This window comes from Marmota marmota, unplaced genomic scaffold (assembly GCF_001458135.2).
Source record: "Marmota marmota marmota unplaced genomic scaffold, marMar, whole genome shotgun sequence".
NCBI lineage: Eukaryota > Metazoa > Chordata > Mammalia > Rodentia > Sciuridae > Marmota > Marmota marmota.
This window is the reverse complement of record NW_025999900.1, coordinates 25,431,303-25,458,707: the sequence shown is the minus strand read 5'-3', so window position 1 is coordinate 25,458,707 and position 27,405 is coordinate 25,431,303. Positions and strand designations below refer to the sequence as shown.

General features: G+C 40.1%; 1 protein-coding gene across 1 annotated transcript; it reads right to left on the bottom strand.

Annotated features, from left to right (window-relative positions):
• Egln3 (egl-9 family hypoxia inducible factor 3) lies at positions 1-27,405 on the bottom strand. Its single transcript, XM_015491637.2, has 5 exons — positions 26,731-27,405; positions 6,552-6,671; positions 4,580-4,716; positions 2,480-2,553; positions 1-1,609 (listed from the first exon to the last, which is right to left on the bottom strand). The coding sequence occupies exons 1-5, from the start codon at positions 27,085-27,087 to the stop codon at positions 1,578-1,580; spliced, it is 720 nt and encodes a 239-aa protein (XP_015347123.1). The 5' UTR covers positions 27,088-27,405; the 3' UTR covers positions 1-1,577.

The following is a 27,405-nucleotide window of genomic DNA, read 5'->3' as shown; positions in this document are numbered from 1 at the left end:
TAACAGAGGAGACTGAGTTTATTCAACAAGTATTTACTGAGCCTTTACTATGCACCAGACCCTATTTTAGGTGCTGGAAATATATTGCATTGATTAAAAACATACAAAATCCCTGTCTTCATTGTGCTTACACTCTAGAGGAAGGATACAAGACATTGAACGTAATAAATAAGTATATTACATAGTAAGTTAGAAGGTGATAAGTACTACGATAAAACAAAATAGAGCAGTTGTGAGAATGAATGACAAGTCTTACGTAGAAATCTTCCAAAACCATAGAAGGAAAAAATTTATTTCTTGAAAAGACTAGATATCCATGCCCAACCAAAGAAAATGTTTCTGAGTCTTTAATGTTTACAAGATTTTCAAGTAGGAAATTAATGGGCCTTTAAAAATTCAAACGTAGAATTGAAAACTAGGAAGGGTGACTTTCATAAAATAGGTGCTCAACGCAGAGTTCCTGAAGCACTGCCAACCACAGTGGATCTGAGGAGTCAAGTTGGCTAAAGAAAGTCCAGTAGGGACACACAATGTAAAAGAACTCAAATAGCTTTGAGATTTTTTAAAATTTCCATTTCCTCTTGACAATGACACCCTATCCTTTTTTATTTTGTTAAAGAAGGGTGGGCTCATTAAAAAGGAAGGAACACTGAAAAAAAAAAGAGAGAACACCCATATTTCCGACTCCATCTTCCTTCTCAAACAACTGTTCACACTGCACACACGTTCACTGTCTATCAACAGATCTAGCTCTCTTCACACTCTTTTCAGAGGCTAACCCTAAACTACCAAGTAGACTTTTGTCCTCTGATTTAAATTCAAATTCCCAATCCAACAAAACAACCAAAACAATTAATGTCTAGTTTGGGCCTCTGGGTAAGTGGTGTCTCCAGGTAGAAGGGAAAATAAAGAATGAATGGTGATATACTCTTCAATCAGAAAATCATTATTTTTAGCAAAATGGGACAGAAGCATAAAGTCCAAATTGTAAGATAAGGAAAAAGGAGTGTCTGCACCATGGGACACTTATAAATCGATCACTATGACAGCAGCCCTTTCTAGAGGTCATTTTTCATTGGGTTGTAGTAATTCTCCAGAAACTCCAACAGCTCTGGATTAACAACATCTGGAAATGGTTCAGATGACACCAATTTCTATCTCCTTCTGTTCAGGCTTCAGTGATGTCTCTCTGTGGCGTATGTCACAAATTGGTTTCTTTGCAAACCTCCTCCTTTCAAATCAGGAAATGTAAATAAAGTGCAAATAAAATTCATTTCTGTGCTCCCAGGGTCTAGTTTTGATAGCCAGTATCACCAAATCTATCAGTTAAACTGCTGGCCAACGAGGATGTCTGCAGGTCTTTCTGGAGTTAGCAAATGAATTCATCTGGAGAAGACAGTCCAAGAAGTCCTGGCAAGAAAACATGAAGTACCACATACAAGACAGGGATGTGAGGGATGCAAGCAGTAGAGGGGAACTTATGGTCAATGAAGAGGTCATCTTTGGATCTCAACTCTTAAAAGAGAATTCTGGAACCATTACTAAAATGAACAAGGCCAGCAGATTTCAGAGCACAGTCAGTCTTCAGTAAGGGCAGATTCAGTTTTCCCTGGGTTGGGGACAGAAAAGAGAACAAAAAAGTAGAATGTCAAATCTGTTGAATTTTATGTCACAAATGTCACCAAAAAAGTTCCAGTAAATACTTCCCATTTTTATAAAGCAAATGAAGCCCTAATAGAGTCTTGCCAAAAAAAAAAAAAAAAAAAAAAAGGCAGTCTTCTTTGGAGTTTGATGGGTATATAGTCCAAATGGGTCACAAGCTAGGCAACATTACATACATTTCATTATTGTAAGACTTCTTAAGAGTCTTTGTTTAATATGCAATAAATACTGTCACTCTTCAAGAGAGGAATACAGTACGTAAGCATTTACCATATTTGGGGGGCCAGAAGTTTACCTTTTCTTAAACCAACGTGTTAGGATTAATGTTTTAGTGCACCATATTTCGGGGAATGCTACCTTACAATACTGGTTGGAGGGGACAGAAATGGTGTTGTCATGTTCAATTTATATTACATGGATCCTGCTTTTAAATTGAGTCACAGTGCCACACTAACATAATAAATTAGCCATTTTAGCTGGGTTCTATTATATTTTATTTGTAATGTATCAAAATCATGGACCAAATTTAATATTACCTATGACTAGTTAATACTGACAAAAGTTAATTATTTCTATTGATTATAAGCCATCATAGAATTGGTGGGCAATCTCAGGGAATGCCCTTTGTGTTTTTTCTGATTTTTCCAAGAGTGCTAAATCCAATGTTTCAGGATTAAACCCAATAAGGTGTCATTATGTAGGGAGCTAAACCACAACTGAGATTAAACAGAGTATATTACAAAATATATAAAATTAAACTCAAGGATTGACTTGATCAAAGGTCACAGGACATTATCAAACATGTACTACCACGTACTAGTTAAATTCCTGAATTTCTTTTTGGCTTCTGCCCTTTCTTCAGCATCAAAGTACCAAACAGTCATAGCATATCTGTAAAAGATAAGCAGGTGTAAGAAAAGACTACTTCCAAAAAAAACCAAACTTACTGTAAATCTCACATTAAAGTCACTCATGAAACCAACATGTAAAGGTTTACCTATTATGAGAAGTCTACCCCAATTTTAATTTAAAATTAATTTCTCTGGTTTCAATTCTGTTTAAATGCTTTAATGAAACACATAAGGATGCCTGGTGTGGTGGCACACACCTGTAATCCCAGCTACTTGGGAGGCTGAGGCAGGAAGATTGCAAATTTGAGGCCAGTCTCAGCAACATAACGAGATTCCATTTCAGCATAAAATTCTTAAGGGCTGAGGATACAGTAAAGCACTATTGGGTTCAATCTCCAGTATGAGGTGATGGGATTGGGGGCTGGGGGTCCTGTCAACAGATCTTCTTTCTCACGAATCTCAGGCTCTTAGCAGAAAAGACAGGGAATTAAATATGTAACAACAAGGAAATGTGACCTATATGGAAAAGACTGGAAATGAGTCATTCTGCTAAAGACTGGGAAACTCAAGCTAGTGGGGAGAGAACAAAGAAAATAAGGTAACAATTGAGTGAAGCTTTGAAGAATAACTTATTTAAATGATAGGACAAAAAAAAATCTTGGCTTTCTTTCTTTAGTTTGGGACATTGAGGCAGAGATTCAATTGAATAGCAATACCCTCAAGCTTTCTACTGCATTCCAATTAATTTGCCTTATCCTGTCGGAGATAGATTGTAACAGAAGCCATTATTTCATGCTTGGGTTTTTTAAAGGTTTCCTTTTGTAATTATTATTCACCACAGCAATTTCTATAACACTTGATTTGTTTTCAAGGGCTTCTCATACACATTTGCTAATGTCCCTGTGAAGTCAGTCACCATGGGACTGGGAATAACCAGAGAATTCTACCACATAACACAGGGTCCAATTAATGTACCCCATAAAACAAGCCACAGGTAGACTTCTGTGGTAGAGGTGATTACCTGCTTATCTAGAGCTCAGTCCAAGCTGGCATTGAATGTGGAACTCTGGAGCTCAGATGGGTGACTTCTGAAGGGGGATTCGTGATTTTCTCTGAATTAGGCTTATTAAGGTTTAGTTCTTAATAAGAACTAAAAACTCTACCCAAACTCTCTGCCCCTGCCCTCATCTGTTATTCTTAGCACAGGCTACACTCACATCACTCCCATACTGCCAGATCTTCAGCTTCAACCATAAATCAAAGACAAATGAGAGACAGAATTAAGATTTTTACCAGGAATTCCTAGATTAATACTAAACAATACAAAGTTGCTCAGTTATGCTGAAAATCTTCACATCTGTATGCTAATAAAAAAGATTTTAAAACCTCTAATTGTTGAGACATGGATATAGCTAGTCCAACAGGCCAATTTTATGCTACAGAAAAGGTAAAAAGGAAAAGAAGTCAGAGCAAATTACTTTTAAGTTTCTCTGCTTGTGACTGGCAATTTGTAAAGTCATCTAAGGTAACCACATAGAACTGCCTTTATTTGATATGGAAGGGGTACTGAGAATTTAATTCAGGGGTATGTTTTGCTGCTGAGCTATATCCCCAGCCCTTTTTATTTTTTATTTTGAGACAGGGTCTCATTAAGTTGCTTAGCACCTCACTAAATTGCTGAGGCTGGCCTTGAACTTGTGATCCTCCTGTCTCAGCCTCCCAGATCACTGGGATCACAGGCATATGCCACCACACCAGCAACATTTAAGTTTCTAAAAGGGGAGGAGAAAAGGAAATAAAACAAAGCCAGTGAGAAATCTAGAATCCTATGTACACACACCTAACAGAAAATAATTTGTTAATATTTATTTCAAACCAAAGTTTGATTTGTATACTACAGAATCCAAAGTTTCTCCTTTAATTTTTATCACTCCAAATAGGTTTACCTATCAGCTTTGGGGTGTGGTCCATCCCTCACATGCACAGAACATGAGTTTAGAGAGTTCACTGGGAATTAGACTTTGTACAACAATCCCCCAAAGAGGAATCAGGGCCCTGGCTATTACCTGGTGGCATAGGAAGGCTGGACTTCATGCGGGTTCCTGCGATCTGACCAGAAGAACAGGAGTCTGTCAAAAATGGGCTCCACATCAGCTATGAATGATTTCCCTTCTGGAAATATCCGCAGGATCCCACCATGTAGCTGAGGACCATAAGAAGGTAGATCATTTCCTGGCCACATGTACAGTTTAACAACAATAATATTTTTAGCCCCATCTGGAAACAATGCCACTTTCTTTTTNTTTCCCTTCTCTCTCCCTTTCCCTCCCACCTCTCATCCCTGTTAAATGTTAATCTTCTTCTCCTGCTCTTCGACCCTACTCTGTTCTTAGTTACTCTCCTTATATCAAAGAAGACATTTGGCATTTGTTTTTTAGGGATTGGCTAGCTTCACTTAGCATAATCTGCTCTAATGCCATCCATTTCCCTGTAAATTCTATGATTTTGTCATTTTTTAATGCAGAGTAATACTCCAACAATGCCACTTTCTAACCTCCATTCCAAGTGTGTTTTATCCCCTAATTTTTACTTTCTTAAATTTTATTTCAAACTTAGCTAGAGATACCTTATGTACCTCATAACTAAGCCTTCCAACCTCCACAACCATAAAGCCCATGGACAAAAAATAGGGTACTATTAGATCTTATATAGAATTGCCACTATATGTTTTTGACCTACCCAAAACCCTAGCAACATCATCTGGTTACATCTAATATTAACAACTTCCTAAGGTATTCATCACATGTAACTTCCCCTTCAATAAGAATTTATAGCTTTCTTCTCTGCGCGCCTCACTCCTATCTGACCTCATTAGTTGAATGTTACATGCTTTTTTTCCCTGTACTCTCAGACTACCTGTACCTGTACCTTTTATGACATACATCACTCTTAAACTGCTTTTTTCTTTTTTCTGATGTATACCCAATCTATCCTACTAGAAAAATCACATTCTCGGTATAATGCAGGCCTACCACATCAATGTTCCTCCACAGCACAGTACCTGACACTAGCAGAGACACAAGTATTTGAGGGTCTCATACTTTGCAATTTACTGTTATTGACTTGATAACTGTACCCATAGCAGCACCCATGAAGGTTCTGAAAGAGAGCTAATGGATATATTCCCACCATGTTAATAAAATAGGGAGAATAAGCCTCTTTACTGATTCATTAGTTTCCCAGGTTTCATTTTTCTGACTTTCAGATAAAATATACTGCTTTATGATAGCCAGAGTCTGCCCTAATGAACAGGAAATGGACATGCAGAAGGTTCAAAAGCCAAATAAGCTTGAAAAATTCTCTGACTTCCCAGACTCCTAAATCATGCTTAACTTTCAGAGAACATACAAAGTCCAGACGAGTGTGTGTAAGTGTGGAACCAGACTTCATATCTCTCTCTCTCTTTTTTTTATACAAAAATAAGCCACGTAGCCTTGGCATTCACAAACCATAGTAAGCCATGGCAAACGGCCACCAAATGAGACGTATCACTCAGCAAAAGAGGATTGTGTGGGAAATCTCTCTTGGGGATCCTACAGTTCTATTTTTGTGGAATTCTCTCAATGTTGCTGCTGGAAGGGAAAAGTGTATATCTTACTCTGTTCTGAGAGACATATCAGCTCTGAATTATATGGAAAAAAACTGATTTATAATCCTCATATTAAATTACCTTCCCTTCATCAACTACTCCCCACACTTCAATAATTGCCCCCACAAAATTAAATTCATATCCATTATTTTTATGTCATCAACTATACTACTAATTCCATAGGTGGGGGGAGGGAAAGCATAAAGGAGAAATAGAAAAGATTTATCAGGAGGCAATAGGGCAATTAGGAACTCAAAACTCCCCACTGAGTTACATGAATTCTTCTCCTATTTGGAAGTCACATGCTCTTTTTTCTGAATTCTTAGTCCACCTTATCTGCACCTTTTATGACATATAACCCCACATGCACTGCCACTGTTCCAAAGTACCTTCGCATCCCAATTCTTGTTCAGATAGTAGATGCAGGTGATACAGCGGCCATCACCATTGGGGTTGTCCACATGGCGAACATAACCTGTTCCGTTGCCTGGATAACAAGCCACCATTGCCTAGGGAGAAATTCCAAGGACATGGTTAACAAAGCTGGGCAATCCTCCCCTCCTACTGATAAACAGACAAGCCTCCTTCTGTGATATATGACATTTATGGGTGGTCACTAGATTCTTAATTGCATGTATAGTACATAAATTCAGATTACAAACAGAAGATCAAAATATTAATCTTCAGCATGTAAGATTAACAGGCAAGTCACACCCAGTGGAAGATGGTCCAACCACACCCTTACAGTCCGAGAATGTTTTAAAAGACTTATAACCCATCTACCTCATCATTAGGATGACCCACATTTCTGTAAAATTCCTTAATGAAAATCCAGGTTCTGGGTTCCCATCCTCAACCCACCCACAAGATCAGAATCACACATGTGGAGCTTAGAGATCGGGCCTGGTTACTGAGTATTGCTGAATGGCAGAATCGTACTGTCTTATTTACAAATAGACAAATCCAAACACAGAGGAGGAAAAGGGTAGGCTTACTCAATACAACATTGGGCCAGAGGAAGGCAGAAGGGTCAAGAGGAAGCTATGTCCTAACTTAGCAAAAGCAGCCCAGGGAGATCCCTTTCAGGGAAAAAGCTACACATATCTTATTTTTTAAATTTGAGGGGTGGTACTAGGGATTGAAGCCAGGGGCATTCTGTCACTAAGCTACACCTAGAGCCCCTTTTTGTTTTTTATTTTGAGACAGGGTATCACTAAGTTACCAAGGCTGGCTTGGAATTTGCAATCCTCCTGCCTTAGTGGGATTACAGGTATGTGCCACTGGGTCCCCAACACACATCTTAATATGCACTTCTTAGTGGTTTTCTTCTTTCTACTGATAATTATCAAATCGAGTGATAATCTGAAGTTCTCTTCCTTTGTCTAAATGCTACCTGTATCAAATCAGATAGAGAATAAAGCAGAAAGCCATGCCAGAAAACTTACTGAAAATTACTATTTGAGAGTTACTATCAGAGGGTAACAAAACTTCTAATCGTTCCATGAAAAAATTGTAACAGAAAGTGGGGGGCAGGGGAGCAAAGTACAAAAGCCTTTTCTTTTCTTTACAGGACACTACTATATTTTTAAAACATGTTTATAGGGATTCAATATGTGCAGGAGATTAGTGAATTGGTAATATAAAATGAGGGCAGAGAATTTTTTTTCCTGTTCACTGATGTATTCTTAGCACCTAGGACAGTGCCTGACACATAGATGATGCCTATTTAAAATTTGATGAATAAATCAAATTTGGCTCTTTCCCAAAAAAGTATGCTCACATTCTACCTAGATTGATAGGTCTTTCTGCCATTTTAAAAAACCTACTTTCAGGAAGAATGGAAGAACTTTGGATTGAGCAGAGGGGAGTGAGGGGAGGGGAGCGGGTAGAGGAGTGGGAAGGACGATGGAATAAGATGGACATTATTACCCTATGTACATGTATGATTGCATGAATGGTGTGACTATATCATGTACAACCAGAGAAATGAAAAGCTGTGCTCCATTTATGTACAATGAGTTGAAACACATTCTGCTGTCATGTGTAACTAATTAGAACAAATAATTAAAAGAAAAAAAACCCACCTTCAAACATATATGTGGAGAAACAGGTCATAATATTCTCTGATAAATGGCGGGGTTGCTTCATTGGTAAAACAACCAGCTGGGAAGAGCACCAAACTGATGCAGTAATAGTTCAATGAATCAGTTTCAATGCAGGTCATTGCCAGTAGTAACTAGGAAACATGGAACTAGGCATCTCACACACTATGTACTAGAATAATCAGGCTGAATGGTAATCTGGCTTTACAATGATCTTAAAGCTTAAATAACCATATCCCCCACACTTCATATCCTCAAGCAGCTAGCCATCTTGCCTTTGAACCTTGAAAATGTTAATGCCATGTCATCCATACAGCTGAAGTTAGCCTGTTAGCTTAACATCTTTCCAAAGATGGGATTTTGAGAAGACTGCAATAAAGATTTAACAAATGATGGTACCTCCAAGTAAAAGATGGCTTAGAGAAAGAGAACTGGGAGCAGACAGAAATGATAGGCCTAGTTGGAGAGGAAGAGATAAATGAAGTCATCCATAATGAGTAGGGAATTACCCATCCCTGGAAGCAACTATTAGGATTATAAGAGCCACAACTGAGCCAATAATGAAAGTCACTTAGGCCACAAACAATTACTGGCTAGATTCCCTATCATCTCAGCCTCCCCCACTATGTCTGTCTGAAAAGAAAAAGTACTCCATCAATGCTATAATCTTATATTCTTAAACAGCTCTACTCTAAGGAAAAGGTCAGTGGTCTGGATGTCTGCCATCTAGTGCACTCTGCAACTAACTGTGTGATCCCAGGCTCAGTTTCTTTCCTATAAAGAGGGGCTTAGCTGAGCACACATAGTGCATGCCTGTGATCCCAGCCACAGGAGGCATGGGTAAGATGATTACTAGTTCAAGACCAATCTCAGCAACTTAGCAAGGCCCTAAGCAACTTAGCAAGATCCTATGTCAAAATAAAAAATTAAAAGATCTGTGTAGCTTAGTGGTAAAGTGCCCCTGGGGTCAACCCCCAGTATCCCTGCTCCTCCCCACAAAATAGAAGGACTCGGGTTACATGGTCTTCAAAGTCCAAAAAGAGCTAAGACTTGATCTATGCATCAGCCCCAGGAAAAGCAAGATTCTTCAGGGAATTCTGAAATGCTTAGTTGCCTCAGAACTCAGCTTAGATTAAAAAAAAAAAAAAAAAAAAGAGAGCATAAAAGTACATCCGCTACTAATTGCTGCACGTATAAAACACACATAGATAAAGAGCTAGCACAAATCTAAAGAATTTACTATTAGGACAAAACCCCTAAACGTAAGCAAACATTCTGATTGCTTAAGGGAGACAAAGGGACCATTTTTCTGGCCAGAGCGAATATTCACCCTCTCTCCTTGTTCCAGAAGCCACATGCATCATGTTTGTTACAATGGAAGGAAATTATTGTGAGCCTCAGTGGGCCTGTTGAAACTACACTAGCCAATTGTATCAGTGAGTTTTTGGATGAGTGCCATAGGAGATGGGTCTCACCTCAGGCACATTCCCAACTATCTGCTGATCTCTGACAGGGGCTAAAACTACCAGGCAAAGGATGTGCTAAGAAGCAAACCACACTTAATAAATAACTAGTCATTTGCTTCTGAGCCAATTTGTGCACGGGGCAGTAACAAACTCCGGAAGCTAAGCAGCTCAACTAAGTTGCTATCTAAATCTCATCAATCCTGGAAAGGGACCTAAACTGTATAATGGAAGAAAAAAGCTTTTATGCTTTATTGTTAAAAGAACGGAGCAGGAGTAATTTAATGATTATGTAACCAACATGGCAAGCACTAACATTGACATCCACCAGGAGGATGTCTTATTACAAACCTTTCATTTCTAAAACTTCCTGACTGGATTACTATTTAACTTAGAGACAGTTAATAACACAATAGTGTCACCTATAGTAGCATATCCAGTGTAGTCCGATTGTTCTAATTCTTGGAAATGCTGATGAATTCACTTGTCCCCTTGTGCATCACCATTCATTCCTCTGGCCCCTCTGTGTACCTGTCAGGCCCCCATCCCCAGAGGCCTCTCCATAGCTCTGTAGCAACAGGAAATGAGAAGAGGAGTGTACCAGGTATTCCCAGGCCGGCTTCAGATCAGAGATATGTGCTCTAGACATCTACGAAGCCAAGTTCAAGCAGGAAGTATGCATGTATTCTTTAAAGATTTATACAGATATATAGAATCATGACCATCCAAGTCCAAGTATCAGATTTGCTCCCTAAATGACACTGGTGGAAAAGAAAACAGTGATAATTGTGAGTTGTTGTTAGTGAACTGACTTTATAAAACTGTATCTCGTTCAAGTTCAAAGATAAAGCTGTAAAATAAAAGTCTAGGTTTTTCATTCCAAGACTGAATGAAAATGTTCCTGAAACAGAATGTTCCTGAATGCTGTTAGTTAACCACAGCTTAACTATAATATACAAACCACTGAAAAATTAGCACCAGCAACCTCTACTGTCTATTCAGCAATGATGATCATTTTTTCAGACCACGGGTGGGAAAGGGAACATCCACCCTCCAGTTAGACTTGTACTTCTCTAATAAATTATACAATCCCCAGCGCCACAAAATACAAAAGCAACAACAACAAAAAATCATACCATGTACTTTTGTGCAAGTGTATTTTACATTACTCATAAATTTGGAGTTAGATTTGCTAATAGGAATTGATTTTGAACCAGTTATAATAAAGTGGCATTTCGTGCAAATTTAACTCAGTAAATTAAAACATCAAGTGCCTCACTTTACAAAATTTGCAATACATGAAAATCCATTGTCTTACGTTTGTCAAGAATAGCATAACTTTACGGGGCACAGCAGCACATGGCTATAATCCTAGTCAGATGGATGAGGAAGAGAATCACAAGTTCAAGGCCAGCCTAGACAACTTAGCAAGACCCTTTCTCAAAATAAAATAAACAAGAAAGAGTTGTGGAGGGAATAAAAGAGACCATGCACCTTCTTTAGCCTGGAAAAAACAGCCAAGCAACTCATCACAGTGGAGAAAGTAATAGCTGAAGTTTTCTAGCCAGACATGAGTCTCATTTATATTCAGATGCCAGCAGGCTAGGTGACATACTTGCCAATGTTTTCAGTCTGAGGGCAGAGGAGCTGAAGGCTACACTTCCGGGGACATTTTTCTGGGTGATTTGTGTTCAGCAGATCTTGTAACACACATATTGAATGTGGACAGCGGGCAGGGCAGTCCCATGGTTGCATGGCCTATGTCCTTCATTCATAAAGATGCCTACTGAGGTTCGGGGGTCCCCTGGTAATTCATCAAGGTGGGGGAGGGGAACAGAGGCACTGAATGTGCTAGCAGCAGCTCTAAAATTGAAATTATCCCATTTAAAAAGTAAAGCAAAAAATACAAAACCCTTAAGTATCCAAACTGCTATATGCAGGCATCCCACAGGAAAGGTCAGAGTAGGAAAAAAATGAAGAGGCATGATCTTTGCAAGTTTTGTTCTTAAAAAAAAATTAAAGCCAAATTAAGGCCAAATGTCAAATTACCTTATTTTCCATTTGGCTTTGACAAAGAGAATTCCAGAAATCCTTTGCAAATTAATTCCAGAGGGCATGAAAAAAACTAACTGGAATTGCTGCATTAGCCTTTTGTCACCTTCCTTGTTCAAGGGTTTGTGATCTTCAAGGATACCCTGTGAGATCCGTTGTCACTTAGATAAGTTCCTATAATACATGGTCACAAGGCTCTTTACAAAATGATAGCAACTGTGCAAATCTTTCTCCAAGGTTCAAGAAAATGTCACCAACACAAAGTTCATACTTGCTGCTAACTGGTCCTGTCTATTATACAAAGTTGAACATATGAGCCAGATCTCGATGTGATGATCCAACGGCACTACCTTATGAAGCATTAAAAAGTGCTTTAGAATTTTTATACTTTCATTCATATACATAAACATTTCATCCCGAGACTGGGAAAGAGAAATGAGTTGTAGATAATGTAAGGACTTTAGAGAAAAAGATAGGAAACTGCTCAAACTGTCATTTGCTATCTTAGCATCTTGCTTGTTATCCATGTTGTTAAGATTGAATCTAGCTATTTCCTTCCTTCTAAGGCCTCTAGTTAGAGATTGGAGGAAAAAAATAAGGGGAAAATAGAAAATATACTTTTAGAGTGGTCAATAACATGAGCTGCGTCCAGCTACCACATTCCCTTTCCCAATGTTTTAGCATCTCACCAGACAATTTGAAAGACTGCCAGACACTCAAATCTGTCAGGTTAGCAGTTCTTCCAATAAACCCCAAATTATTCATGAAAACGTTTTCTACCATTCTATTTCCACAGTAAAAACTACTTCCACCTCATTTGTCCAAAATCCACACTACAAGTAACTCCATTCCCTGAATCTATAACCCAGAATGTTGCTACACATTAACCTCACCTCCCAGTGTAGAACAGTGCTCACCATGCCCTTACACCTGAATTGTGTAATAATGTGGGGATTTCTGTACTTCTGCAAAGGAAGTCATAACCGACACTTAGTTACTTTGGTGAAGTGGGTCTGCCTGCTCTTCCTTGTCAGGCAAGAGTACTGTGACTAGAAGGGCAGAGAATTTACCATCTTCATTTTAAAACCTGCCTTCAGATGAACTTGGCCCTTACTTCCGGATCATGCAAATAAGCATCAACAACTCTTGAGATTCTGAAGTCTTCAATTTAGTTGTGTTGAGTCAGTGACAATATAAATCTACCTCAGCGGAATTGCTCCCACCTGCAGGAAATATACATATCCCTCCACCTGAACCCTCCCAACACACACACACACACACACACACACACACACAATCTGCACAAAACTGCAGAGTATTCCCAGGCCTGTAAAGTCTATCTGTACTAGGTCAAGATTCCTTTCCAGAGAATCCTACACTTCATGCATAAACTTCTGATTAAATCACCCTCCCCCAAGCAGCCTCTAAAACTCTGAGACCAGGAATTTAAGAGACTATTGTCATTCCTTTCTCAATTAATTCCTCTCCTTGGAGGGGATTCAGCCAGAGCTCTGCAATTAGGCACAGTAAACAGGCCAGGCAACATCGACATATCAATACAGGCTCTTTGGGTTTGGGAAAGCCGCCCTTCCCGTGGAGGCCTGGCTCTAAGCCAGCTGGGTGACGACTGAGTGACAGGGCTACGTGCGCTTCGTGAGGGTGGCAGCCAGCCCACACCCGAGCACACCGCCAGGCAGCCTGAGGAGGGAACGGACACTGGGGAGCCCTCCCCCTCCTCCCCCATCACTACCCCAGTCACCAGAGAAATGTTTTCAACAGGGACTTCCTCACAATTACAAAATCAGCGAAAGTCAGTCAAAGCCAGGGTTGACGACGTTAAATAAGACAGGCATTTAACCATGTCCTTTCTGATGCCTTTCACCAAATATTAACAGCTGCCACTTCCTGAGAACCCGTGTAGCCTGGTGGCACACATCCCTCTCTAATTGCCTGGTTCAGGGAAAGGTGAGCAGCGGCCATGTTCCCTGAGTCACACTGCTCCCAAGGCCTCAGTGGAAGTCATTAACCCTGGAAGTTATCGAACAGATCTAGAAGTTATCATTATATAGAAAAGCAAATTCATAAGTAATCCTTAAGGCAATGTGGGGATAGGGACTCAACAACATTTAACTTCTTTTGATGTGAGAAAACAGGCTTATCAGAAAAATACAACTTCACCTGTAGATCTATAGAGACTTTGAGCATAATAGAGAAAAGGAATGCTGTGACTGCAGAATTGTCAAAGGATTAAGTGTGGATCTCTTTACATTTCTCATCTGAAATTACTTCTAAAATAGTTGAAGGAATCTACGATAACTTAAATACAACTAGTAAGACAACACTTTACTAGTGGATAATATCTAAAAGCATGGTTACCAATCAAAACATGTCATGAAAACTGTCTTGAAGCATATTGTTTAGACAGAAGAAACCTATATTTGCATTTCAGCACTGGGAAAAATGTATCTGCTGAATGAAAGAAATAGTACATAGCAAGTCAAGCAGAGACTCAAAACTCATCAAACAGCAACCATTCTTATTTGCTCAACAAACACTTATACTGTGCTTACTGAGTGCCTGACATTGTTTTGTGTGCTTCATAAAATACTACCTCATTCAATCCATAACAACCTCACAAGGTGGGAACATTTTCTCCACTTTACAGATGAAGAAAGGGAGGCACAGGAGGCTGGATAACATGACTTTTCAAACCCAAATGGTCTGGCAGAGGAGTGTGAGGCATAAGTCATCAGGCCATGCTTTACCAACAGTTTTGTAGCATCTAACATTAGCCTATTTATTCCTATCCTATTTTTCTATTTTTTGAGGGAACTAGGATCTCCACTTATACTTGAAGTACAGTTATCCCTTAGTCTTCACCTGGAGTTGGTTCCTGGATACCCCCACCACCACCCCTTGCTCAGATATCAAAATCCATGGATACTCAAAATCTTTATACAAAACAACAAAGTATTTGCATATAACCTACTTACACTCTTCCCTATACTTTAAATTATCTCTAGATTATTTATAATACCTAATACAATGCAAATGCCTTGCAAATACTTTTTATATTACATAACTGTGAAAAAGTGTATCCACGTTCAATACAGAGCCAATTTTTAAAACATACTTTCAATCCACAGTTGGTCGAATCTGAAGATATAAAGAGCCTACTTTATTTGATTCACCCTTTCCATAGTGATAGAAAATCATAAAATGCAAAAAAAAACACAAAAAACCACAAAAATATGAAAAAACTGAGTGGACCTGAAATTGAAGCTATGAACTAAAAGCTCCAAGGGGGATATTTTAACAAGAGCCAGAGGCAAAGGAAATTGACCCTGAATCCTGCAGAAAAGCACTAGTGTCCAACTTCTTGTCTGTCCAACTTATTCCCACTGCAGGGCCAAGCTCAATCCCACCGTAAAAACTCCACAGCCTCTGCTAGGCTCCGCCCGCTTCATGTACAGTAGGTCAACAGCCTCCATCTTAAACCCAAGGCCAGTCCACAGGCTGAGCTGTTCTTCCCTCCCTGAGGTCCTGCAAGGGGAAGTCAGCCCTTCTCTAGGTCCTTCCTTCATTAGATCAGGTCAACACCAACCAAGGCTTTCAGACTTGTTTCAAACTCAAGATGATAAATGGCCAATGCAAAATAATTCTAAAAGGAAATACAAAAGCATATTTCCCCTGGAAAGAAAAAGAGCAGCACCTCGTAAAGGAATCCCCAATTTTTCCCTGTTCAGCCACAGTGCTGATTTAGGAGACATCTTAACTCTACTACTACCACACTAATTAGAATTCATGGGATACAGAACTTTCTAAAGTCACGTTAATTAGAATTCACTGGATACAGACTCACTAGCTTAGAGGAGGGCTGAGATCCAGAAGGCCTGTTACAAGGGTAGAAAGTAGAAGACTTTTGAAAGAAATGTCTAAAATCTATTATGGGGGAATGGAAAGGGGGATTAGAAATAAAGGCAAGCCTGGCTATGAACATGGGGTGGGGGGATGGTTAAATGTTCCCCTGCTCCTCAAAGATGGCCATGAGCCCCATTTTACAAATTTGGAAACTAAAAGAGTGATTTATTGGATCTTATGGAACCAAGTGGATGAGCCAGAATTCCAAACCCCACGGTCTTTCCATCACTAAACACTGTTTCTGAAATATCAGGGGGAAAGTCTTATTCAAAAACAGGAGTTATTATTTCCAGAGGGAACAGGAATGATATTACCTTCTTTCAACTTCAAAATAAGTAAAGGTTCTCAAATAATTCCCGACTCACCAAACACAGGCTCAACCCCGTAAGTGGAAAATCAAAGCCCTTCGTGCCCGAATAGAAAAAGACAAATGGCAGCCATTTAACCACTCCTACCTAATCATACCTTTGACTCCAATCAAGCTGAATTCAATTTGTTTGTCAAGTTTCCCCCCAGACCCCCACAGCTCATCCTTCTCTAGCCTCCTAAGGATAGCCATCTTGCCCTGGAGGGCCAGAGAACACTTCAGGCTCCTGAATGATGTTTCAAGTTAGCACATAATAGATGCTCATGATTTAGAGAATCACCTGCTCACAAGGCACTACTTCCCATTTGGGATCCTCGGAAGTCACTGTGATTCCTTCTCATTCTTCCTGGGGTCTTCAGCTCACACCCCTTGCAAGACTGTTGGATTCATGCATGAAAAGGAGCGATAACTTGCAGTCATTCACAAAGATTTTTTTTTTTCCACTCCACTCACCACAACAGGAGGGAAACAGTTCCAAATTTTTTACTCCAATTATAGTCCTGGAAAATTAAGTTTTCTGGTACAAATAATAGAAACATAATGTATATGTATGTTTAACACATGGAGAGATTTTTTTTTTGAAAAAATGTCCCAAATAAAAAACAAGGGGAATTTTTAGTTTAAGTTTTAGCAGTGAGTAAGTTTTGGAGCTGTTCAACTGAACTCTGATTTTCTTGCTAACAGAAAAATATAGGGAAATATATCACCATCCCTATTTAGCTCCTCTTAAAGCATGAACTCCTACTCAGTGGTTCTCAAACTTTAGCATGTATGAGAACCACCTGAAGAATTGGTGCAGCTCTGATTTAGATTTGGGAAGAAGCCCAAGAATTTGCATGTACAGCATGTTCCCTGCTAATAGTGATGCTGCTGGTCTGGCCTCTGAGAACCACAACTATTCTGTGCCAAAACCAAGAGTGGTTGTGTGATGCCTCACCCTAAATGATAAAAGGCTTAAAAAAAAAAAATTACCGGTACTAATTAATTTGAAGAACTGAAAGCAGGCGGGTAGAGCAGGAAGTGAGAGAAATTTGTAGGGCAGTTTCTGGCAGAAGCTTTTCAGGGTCATTCCTAAAGCTGGCAGGAAACATTCTAATTGCCACTTTTTTTTTTTTTTAATCTTATTCACTCATTTATTTTTATGTGGTGCTGAGGATCGAACCCAGTGCCTCACACATATCAGACAGTGCGCCACCACTGAGCCACAACCTCAGCACCTCCAATTGTCACTTTCTAGCATCACTGTTTGGTGTTGGGCTATGCCTCTGGGGATTGCTGTCTTGTCAGTTCTGGGGTCTGACTGTAGGTATGCATTTTACTCTCTCCAGGAATCAAATATGAGGCACCGAAAGCACAGATGGAAATCTAGTCTCAATTTTCATTTAATTCCTTAGAATCCTGGAAATAGAAACCATATTGTGTTTATGCTGTAGATGGAGAAAGGGGGCTCAGAGAACCGACTTGCTCAAGATCACAGTAAGATGAGATAAAATATAATGTCCATTCTCATGCCTAGTCATAAGTATTGACCAAAGTTAAATTAAAACAGAAAATAAATAATTAAATCATCCAAAAAGAAGTGGAAATCGAGGTCCTGAGATGTTCCTTGCCAGGGGCTGAGCCAGGATCAGAACCTGGGGGCTCTAAGCCTCATGGTCCTGGGCTTTTCTTGCTTCTTTGAGTCAGACTTATAGAGGAGCTGCTTTATATATGAACTATGTAGGAGCTGCCAGAATCCCGATGTGACTCTGGTACTTTCTAGGGTAGACCACATAATTTCAGAACTGAAGAAAAAATTTACAAAGCTAAGGTCCTCCTTCGGGATGATATATAAACACTCGGCATCCCATTAGAGACCATTCTGCAAACTCATTACTTTAACATTTTATGGCTTTTTTTTTTTTAATGCTCTGGCATCCAACAAGCATCTTTAGGGTTGGGTTTTGTCTTTGTTTTTGGTAGTGGAGATTGAATCCAGAGTGCTTTACCACTGAGCTACATTCCCAGCCCTTTTTAGTTTTTGAGACAGGGTCTCACTAAATTGCTGAGGCTGGCCTCCATTCAGCGATCCTCCTGCCTCACAATCTGAGTCCATGAGATGACAGGCATGGGCCACAGTGCCCAGCTAAGCACCTATGAATTTTAAGGGACTATGCTAGGCAGTAAAAGTATATGCAAAATGCAACAGTCTCTGCATTCAAGGAACTTCTAAATCTGTGAGGCATAAAGTAAAACAGGCAAAGAAAGAAATGTGCTAGGGTAGCCTAGACTGAGCCACCACAGAGTTCTAGGGAACATAAAAACTTCATCAGATGGGCACTAGAACTTACCATACCTAGCAAATCATTTTCTAGCATTTCAGGAACCGGGAGGGAAGGAAGGCAGTCAGCAGGAGAGATTAAATGTAGAAAGGTCAGATGCGGTCAGACGTGGAAAACTTTCAGTGTGTCACCAAGAAGTTTACAGTGTTGCAGGCAGACAATGGGGAAGGAGCATGGTTGGTTTGTGTTTTGTTTTTAAGAATGGAGACTGCGTGATTAGAGATGGGTCCGGACTACTACACTCTCGCAGAACCACAGAAGATGGATTACAGAGAGAATGAGACCCAAAGGCAGGTGATTTATGGTTAAAGCCAATCTCTTTTAAAAACTTTCTTCCTCGGGGTTTTCTACTAAGAAGGAGAAATTTTAGTTGAAAAGAAAAAGACAAAACTTGAGGTTTCATAATGAACCTAAAACACACATCAGTGAAAAAAGCACAACAGGCCAGATTTTGACTAATAATACTACATATTCCCACAGCGTTCAATACTGTGTATTTTAAAAGCATTTTGCTGCGCCATTCCAGTCATTCATATTAACCCACAAAGTGATGAAGATGAAAAAATAGCTAGCCAAAAACAACTCACCATGATTGCATGGGAGGGACTGAGATTTCTGGTTAATAGTTCCCAGAATAGTCTGGATGGATGAACTGGATGGAGGGAGGGGCACTGGTGACAGGTAGAATTCTTTGCTCTCTGTCTAGACAGCACAGAGCCAGCTCTTGAAGGTGTGCAAACTGTCTAAAGCAACATGTCTTTACTACATTTCCAAGCAATGCTTAAATAGAATATTATCCTGGAAACTTCAAAACAACTTCAGTGTCCCCCATTAGAACCAAAAATAGATGGCGCTGACACCTAGAATTCAGTTTCCCATTTTTGTCTTCTTCCCACTGGCAAATAATCAAGACTACTATCATTTTCTTTGATTCTGTGTTTGGAGATTATTTTTATGGGTAATACTTGGTATTTTTATTAACAGTACTAGATATGAAACCCAGGGACACTCTACTAACAAGCTACATCCGCAGCTCTTTTTAGTTTGTTGGGATAGGTTTCTGCTAAATTACCTAGACTGGCCTCGCAGTTGAAATCCTCCTGCTACAACCTCCTAAGTAGCTGGAATTATAGGCAAATGCCATCATGCCCAGCAACAGTCAGTATTTTGGCCTCATTTTGAAAGGAAAAAATATATATATTTTTAATATGAGATAGACACATTCACTCCAGAATTTAAGAAATGTTATCACAGTACCTTTCTAAAGAATAAAAACTTGTCCTGACTTATAAGGATGTATTGACACTGCTTTGAACATAAGGGACATTTATAGCAAGTAGGTACCAAATAAATCCAATACAAGATCTGAAAGAGTGCATTATACAACAGCAACCCATGGGTATTTAGCTGAGGTAGGGTTGGGGTAGGGAGTGAAAAATATGTACATATAGTCACTACCAGCTCACTAAAAACAAGAACAGAAAGTCATCCACAAATCAATATCGAAAGAGGATGCAAAATTAAAGTAAGTGTCATAGTGGTTTAAGTTAGAAATAATTGAGAGAAAGGGGATACAAATTCTATGTATAATTAACCAAGCTAACTAATCTTGCTTGGCAAACAGACACTAGCACTGAATCTAAGCCAAATCAATGGTTCCTGGCAATCTGCCAAAGCTGAATTCCTTAGTCTGGCATCACAAAATGATTTGTCTGTTGTATTTACAATTCCAATGCCTCTGGATTCAGCTACCCGCTGGGTACCCCTGGCAGATGCCCAGCAGAATACATCTGAACTATCATTACTGTCAGAACATGTGCATTTGACAAACACCAGAGAAAAGTGACGTGCATTTCTTAGAACAATATCAGCTAACAGCTACAAAGTGCTGCTACAAAAGAATTATCAAGTCTGTTGCTGTAATAATTAACACAAAATTAATAGCCTTGTTCATAGTGTCAACCTGTAAGGTGTTCCTTGGTCTTCAATGGGCACAGGTTAAAATGTCATTTATTTACCCAGGGCCACAAAGTTGAACCAAAAACAGAGGCCTTGCCAGACGGAACAAACATAACCCACAGGTGAGAAGCCTCTGCGCTTTATCCTGAAGTACACATGACACGGATGTTTGGAGATGCTTCTCACAGGAGCTCTGCTCCTCATGGGGTGGGTGGTATGGAACTTCCCCATGTCCACTTTCTGGCCTCTTCAGAGGTGTCTTCCACACATGGTAGGTCTCAGGAGGGATCATAAATGCAAGGCTGTTTGCTATTTATACAATTAGAAGTTTTCCAGTCAGAGTCTGGAATCAGAGTCTGGAAAAGTTTTGCTTGAATATGGTCAGAAAGTGAAATAATTCCCAATACCCAAAAACTGAATACAAAAGTAGGCTATATAATTTCCACCAAAGGGTATTTTTAAATATTTAGTCAAAATTCTATTCAAAATTCTCACATAAAATGCTAATGCAGCTGACACATGGAACAGCACGAGCTAGTGAAGGCTCTTCTCCGTGAAGCACCTGTTCTCAGGCCCAACACCTACCCCAGGCCCTTCTCAAGACCTGCTCGGGGTATTTTCTCTCTAAATATAAAAACAACTGATGAATGACTGAGAGATTGGGTGGATGTGATTTCTGATGCCTCTCTGACTCTAACAGCCCTTACTATTAAAGTCCTGGTTACTTATACTGATCATTTAGTTTTAAACAATAGAGAAATTATATAAAGCCCAAAGAGAAAAAATGACTAATGAGCCCAGAGGTGGACTTTTTCATTGGGGGGGCGGGGGCAAGAAAGAAAGAAAAAAAAAAAGCCAGCAAGAAAAAAAAGTTGGTGACAACTATTGTACCATACTTAGCTCTCAGCTCACTTCTTCAGGTGGCTTTAGAGTCATTTCCCTCCTTACTTCCCCCATCCAAGTGCACATCTACCACAGTTCAAGGCAATTTAATGGTTTGCAAATTAAATTGATAACCCCTAATTTCGGGCTTCACTGCAAGCAGATAAGGGTGTGATTAAGTGGCCAGTGGCCCAAAATTGAGCAAAAGGAATGTAAATTAAACACACACACAAACACACCCACACCCACACACACACTCACCACTCTCCCTTCTTTGTTCCAAGTGTCATTCAATAAAATAGAAGAAGAACACCATGAAAACTCATCCAGCAAAATGCCTTGCTTCCCTGTCACTGGAACTGTATTCCATAAATTATTTCCTTGGATTAACTTCCTTCCTTCAAGAGATAAGTTACCTTTTATAGGAATCCTTATAAAAAAAAATGTTCAGAGGTTCAAACAGTGCCTCAGTCCCTAAAATACCTTACTCACAGACTTTTAAGATTTTAGTTGCAGAAATATGGCTATGGTGTTCAGACCACAAATTCTGTGCTCTGAGAACTACACCTCTCATAGACTCTGGCAACCCTATTTTTGTGACATATGACTGATTTTATGTGCCTCCCACCACCCCAACCAAGGCTGATAGGTCCCATGAGCCAAAGTGGGACAGTCAGACTCTCTCCAAGGCAATGAAAATATGAATTCTGTAATGTTAATCAAGCCTCCATTCACCTGGAACTGAAGGCTGCACTGGCTATCATAGGGCAGCCATCTGATTAGAAGGAGAGAGGGGAAGAAATAAGGTGCACAAGCAGAGAAGCAAGAATGGAGGCCGAAAAACTCAAAAGAACTAACACACCAGATGGCCTGAATCTGAAGGACTTTCTAGTTCATGGCTCCAGTCTTCTGAGAACACTGATTGCCTTTCCTGCACTTGGATCCTGAGAGACATCCTAGCCCATGTTTGCTTAAAGTAGCTTGCAACCAGGATAAGTTCTAACAACCAGGATATTCCTAACATCACATGAGAAGGGTGGGCCAAAACTGTTATTGTTCAACGGCACCTTGTAATACCTTTTCTTTTATTCATAAACTTTTTGTCCTTTAATAGTCCTCTAGATTGGTTCCAGGAAAAAAGACTGGTCCATCTGTTCACAATGCAACCCTCAGAACATCACTGTCCAGAGACACCTTGGTTAGGAATCCCAACATCCAATGTTGTTAATACTTTTCCTAAAAATAATAAGAAATACTAGCACAGGAGTCCCTTTCTTCTTAGATGTACTCAACTGACAGACATCAATATTTTTTTTTTCCTGTTTAGTCTTTTCGTAAAGTTTAAGAATTAGTCAAGTGTGCACTAAAGGTTCCTAAAATTCAAAGGTATATATGAATATACTCACTGTTGTACCCCCAGCTCTGAAACAGTACCCCACAAAGTGATTACTCCCTCAGCACCTGCTGAATACATGAAGGGGTAAGAAGTGGGAGAAGATAATGGTTAAGAGTACAGACTCTGGAGTCAGACGGATCTGGGTTGGACTCCCACATTTCACTTAAAGCCTTTTAACAATGATGAAGATCAGAATTTTACTAAGAATTTTATGTACATTATCTATTTAATGTTTCTTCCTCTCAAAAGCTTTCTGGTAAACAAGTCATGCGGGTCAGCCCCTGTAAGCCCAGCTACTCAGGAGGCTGAGGCAGGAGGATCACAAATTTGAGGCAGCCTAGGCAACTCAGTCACACCCTGTCTTAAAATATAATAAAAAAGGGCAGAGGACGTAGCTCAGTGGCAGAGTACTTGCCTAGCATGCACCATGCTCTGGGTTCTATCCCAAGGACTTAAAAAAAAAAAAAAAAAAACTTTAAATATTATCTTCCCCCATTTTTACACTTGGTGAAACCTAAGCAACTTACTTAAGGCCACGAGGTTTAGTAACTGGAAACCTAATCCCCTATCCCCTTTCATAAACTGCTTCTTACCACTTTGAAACCCTGGGCAAATTATTTAAGCGCTCAATTTGTTTAAGATTGTGGTTCTGAAGATAGTATTTGTATAGTGCTTAACACGGTACCAGACAGCACAAACTACTCAATAAAAGTTTTTTGTTATTATTAGTTAGTAATTGGTGAGTCTACACTGAACTGCTTCAAGCAGAGGGAACTTTTGGTTCTATAAATCACACGTTCTCTGGAAAACAGCCATTTACAAGATTTAGGCAGCCAAAGAAAAAGAGCAAATTATAACCAGTATTTATCTTGGATATAGTCTAAACTCTCCAGGAGGGAGTAACTAACCGATAAGAAATCCTTTGCTAGCATGAAAGCAAGGATCATACTTGAAGTTAGGGGGCGCCATTTTGCAGTGCATTATAGAAAACCACTCCCCCGAGTGGGTCTTCAGCACCCTGGGTTTTTTTTCCTCCAATAAAGATTAAGTAGATAAATTCTGACCAATAGTAATTTTTTGGCAGGAAGTAATTCTTTCATTATTTCAGTTTTAGGTCCAGTATATATTCTTGTTTATTTCTATTGCCTTTGCTATGTATTCATTAAGATATACATTACAGGGCCGGGGTTGTGGCTCAGTGGTAGAGCACTTGCCTAGCACGTGTGAGGCTCTGGGTTCAATCCTCAGCACCACATAAAAATAAATAAATAAAGGTACTGTGTCCAAATACAACTAAAAATTAAATATTTTTTAAAAAAGGGACTGCAGATGTGGTTCAGTGGTAGAGTGCCACTGAATTCAATTCATACATCAAAAAAAAGATATACATTACATTATTCAATGACCTTTAATAAGAGTCCAGCAAAAAAAAAAAAAAAATTAAGTTCATTAGGATGTATGCATTCCTAAGTATAACCCCAAGAAATCTAAAGTACTTAAAAAACAGTTGGTCTAAACTACATGTATATATTGACAATTGTTGAAACTGGGTAAAGGGAACTCATATTAGCCTCTACATTTGTCTGTTTGAAAAGTTTAATAGAATGCTACAAATAAGTTTAAAATATTATGTACAAATTCTGTCTTTTGAAAATTACTTTTTACTGAAAACCTGTTTAAAGGATACAGCAGGAAATTGGGTCTATGTACATCACTACTCTGGGAAGCAGCCCAAACAAAGGACTCCACTGAAGGAGAAAAGCCAGTAAAAAAGAAAAAAGGTTACATTAAGGTGAAACTAACATATAGCATACAGAATGGGTGTTTCTCCAATGCTTTAATAATGAACTTTGAATACAAGACCCAAGGTCACAGACTTCTTTAGACAAGCAAACCAAACTTTAAAAAAAAAAAAAATACTAATTGCTCAAGCTTGGTTTGTGTCTTGGTTCTAATTGACCAGGGATTACTCCAACCTAGAGGTGATTTTTCTAAAGACAGGAATGAAGAGCTTTGTGCCAAAATAGCCAAAGTAAAGCTGGAATCTGGGTGTGGGCAGATGTCTTTTCAGCAGACAAGATGAGTTTTCTCTATCTCACAGTCACCTTCTGACTGGGTCAACTGAAAAGTTATTTATCCACCCAGAAGATAACCCATGACTGAAGAATCATATCTAGAGATTTTTTTCCTTACCCTGACTTACACAGCATTTTCATTTCATTTGAGTTAACTTCTCGCCTGAAACCCTATCCTCATCAATTAAGACAAAACTAGATAAAAATATTTAATTTTCAAATGTTAGTGACATCATCATTCTACTAGTTGACTTCCTTCAGAGCAAAACTGTGTTCCTAGAATGCTGGGGTGGAGAGGGGTGGAATTCCTAACACCTGAGTTTAGAAGAAACTTTCAAAAAAAAAAAAAAAATGATAAGCCATTTGCTCTTCCAGGTTGAAGCAATAAGCACCTCCACCACACTAAGGCTTTCCCTCCCCCTCTCCCTTTTTCCCCCCTCCCCTCCCCCTCTCCAACCCCTGGAGAACAGCAAGGTCATTCAGTGCAAAACAAAACTGATCAAAAGACAAATGACTTTCTAATCCAACACCACAAACCCATGGAAGTAAAAAAAAAAAAAAAAAAAACTTCAACAGAGTTCAATTCTGAACTTTTCCCAAATCAAAGTAAAATTTCGAAAGCAACATTTTCTTCTAAGATTTACTCTGTGTCCATTTACTACTATGCTTGCAGATCCTTGTCCTCCTGGTTAGAAAGATAGATAGCAATCCATGGCTGCCCATCCCACTCACCCATCTCAACCCACTTCATATTTTCAGTCTCATTAAGAGTGCTCCTCTCAGCTTGTGGGGAAAATGAGATAATAGTTTATCACAGGATAAACCTTAAATTGAGAAATATTACATTTATTGTCAAAGGATGGTACAAAGGTGAGTGTTCATTTTTCCTCACATGCTAGTATGCTCTCTGCCTCACTGTGCTTAAGGACAAGTTTTCCATCATTCTGAGCGCTCCTTGACCAGACCATCATAGGAGAGCATGAAAGAACTGCCACTGGAAAACTGGCTGGACTGTCATTTGAAGGAAGAAAGACTGAACAGCAAGACTATCCCAAAGTAAAGTACATGCACCAACATCATGATACCTACATGTTGCCAATTTTTGTCAATCTACTGTAAATGTTTCCAAGATAAATTACCACCCAAGCAATCATTTCCCACTATGTGTACAAAAATATGCTTTCTACCCTGAGACACTTGACCATTCTCAAGAGCACTTAGCTGGTTGTTTTGAGTGGATTTTGCAATTAATTGATAGAAAAAGGAAGGTGATGGTGTGGAGCCCAGCAGTAGGAGTGAATTTTCAGTCAGGTAGATGGTCTAACAGTATCCTGGGTTCGAGAGGTCAAGGGCAGCACTGAGAGGGAAGAGGAGTTTTAGCCTTTGACATGTCAGACTCTTCCTTCTCACCCCTGCCAAATTCCACAAACCCAACTGCCACAAGGCAAAATCGCAAGTGACTCCAGAATTCGGAGTGCTGTTGTAGGAATCCCTTCTGACCACAACCAAAGGATTAAGTGGCTACTTAAGTAGGCATTTAAGATTATGAGTACATGTGTGTCTCTAATATGCTTTCGCTCATTTGGATCTTTGAGAATCTTCATGTCTTAAAATCGGACCAACATGTATGGGGTGAGGGGGGGAGTTCATAACCCACTTGAATCAAAGTGTGGAATATGATATGTCAAGAAATTTGTAATGTTTTGAACAACCCACAATAAAAAAAAAAAAAAAAAAAATCGGACCAACAGCCACAGTTGTTCTGTTTGTATCACCCACCAGAACAATTATTTCAAAGTCAACAGAGGTCATCATAATGATACACCTGAGTCCCTTGACTTAACATGGACTTTCGCTCAGAGGATCTGGGGCGGGAGAGGGAGATAAGAAAGGATATAAGAGGACAAATCAGGATGACTTTTTGATTAAAAACCAAAGTTCGCTGCAGCCCAGCGAGGGCCAAGTACAACAGATTCGGAATGCCTCCGATTCCCGCGGCAGCTGCGGTGGGGCGCCCGAGCGCGTCCTACCTTGGACCTTTCCTTGACGTAGTATTTGCCTAGCCGGCTCCCGCAGTACAGGACCAGCCTGTCGATTAGGGACAGGAGGAAGCTGATGGCCTCGCAGCCCTCCTCATTGCCCCCGATCCACGTGATCTGGTCGCCCCGCAGGTGCCGCTTGGAGACTCCGGCGCGCGGCCCGGCCAGCTGGCCGTCCCGCAGGGCCCCGTTGTAGTGCAGCTGCTTGACACGCTCCAGGACGCAGTCTCCCACCACCTCGCCCAGGAAGTTGTCCAGGTAGCAGAAGCCGACCTCGTGTAGACAGGGCACTATGTACTCCAGGGCGATTTTCTCCAGATCCAGCCTCATGATGTGTCCTAGAGGCATCTCGCCCTTAAAGCCGAGGTCGGGGACCCCCAGGGTGCACCAGAAAAGGGAGTGGACCTAAGAAGCGCGAAGCCGAGGTGTGGGGCCCGGAGTTCAGCAACCTGCAGCGGCAAAGGTCCCCAAGCCACAGTAGCGCCAGAGACCGGGGAAAGTTGCTCACAACTCTGGGGAAAAGGGATCGCGGCTCAGGGACCCGAGAGAGTACTCCAGGGCGCCACGACCAAGGGCCGGACTGGCCCGCGAGGAGTCGGAGGGCCCCTTTTGGAGATGACTAGCCACCACTGCTGCGCCGGCGGCCGGAGGCGGGGAGAGGGTAAG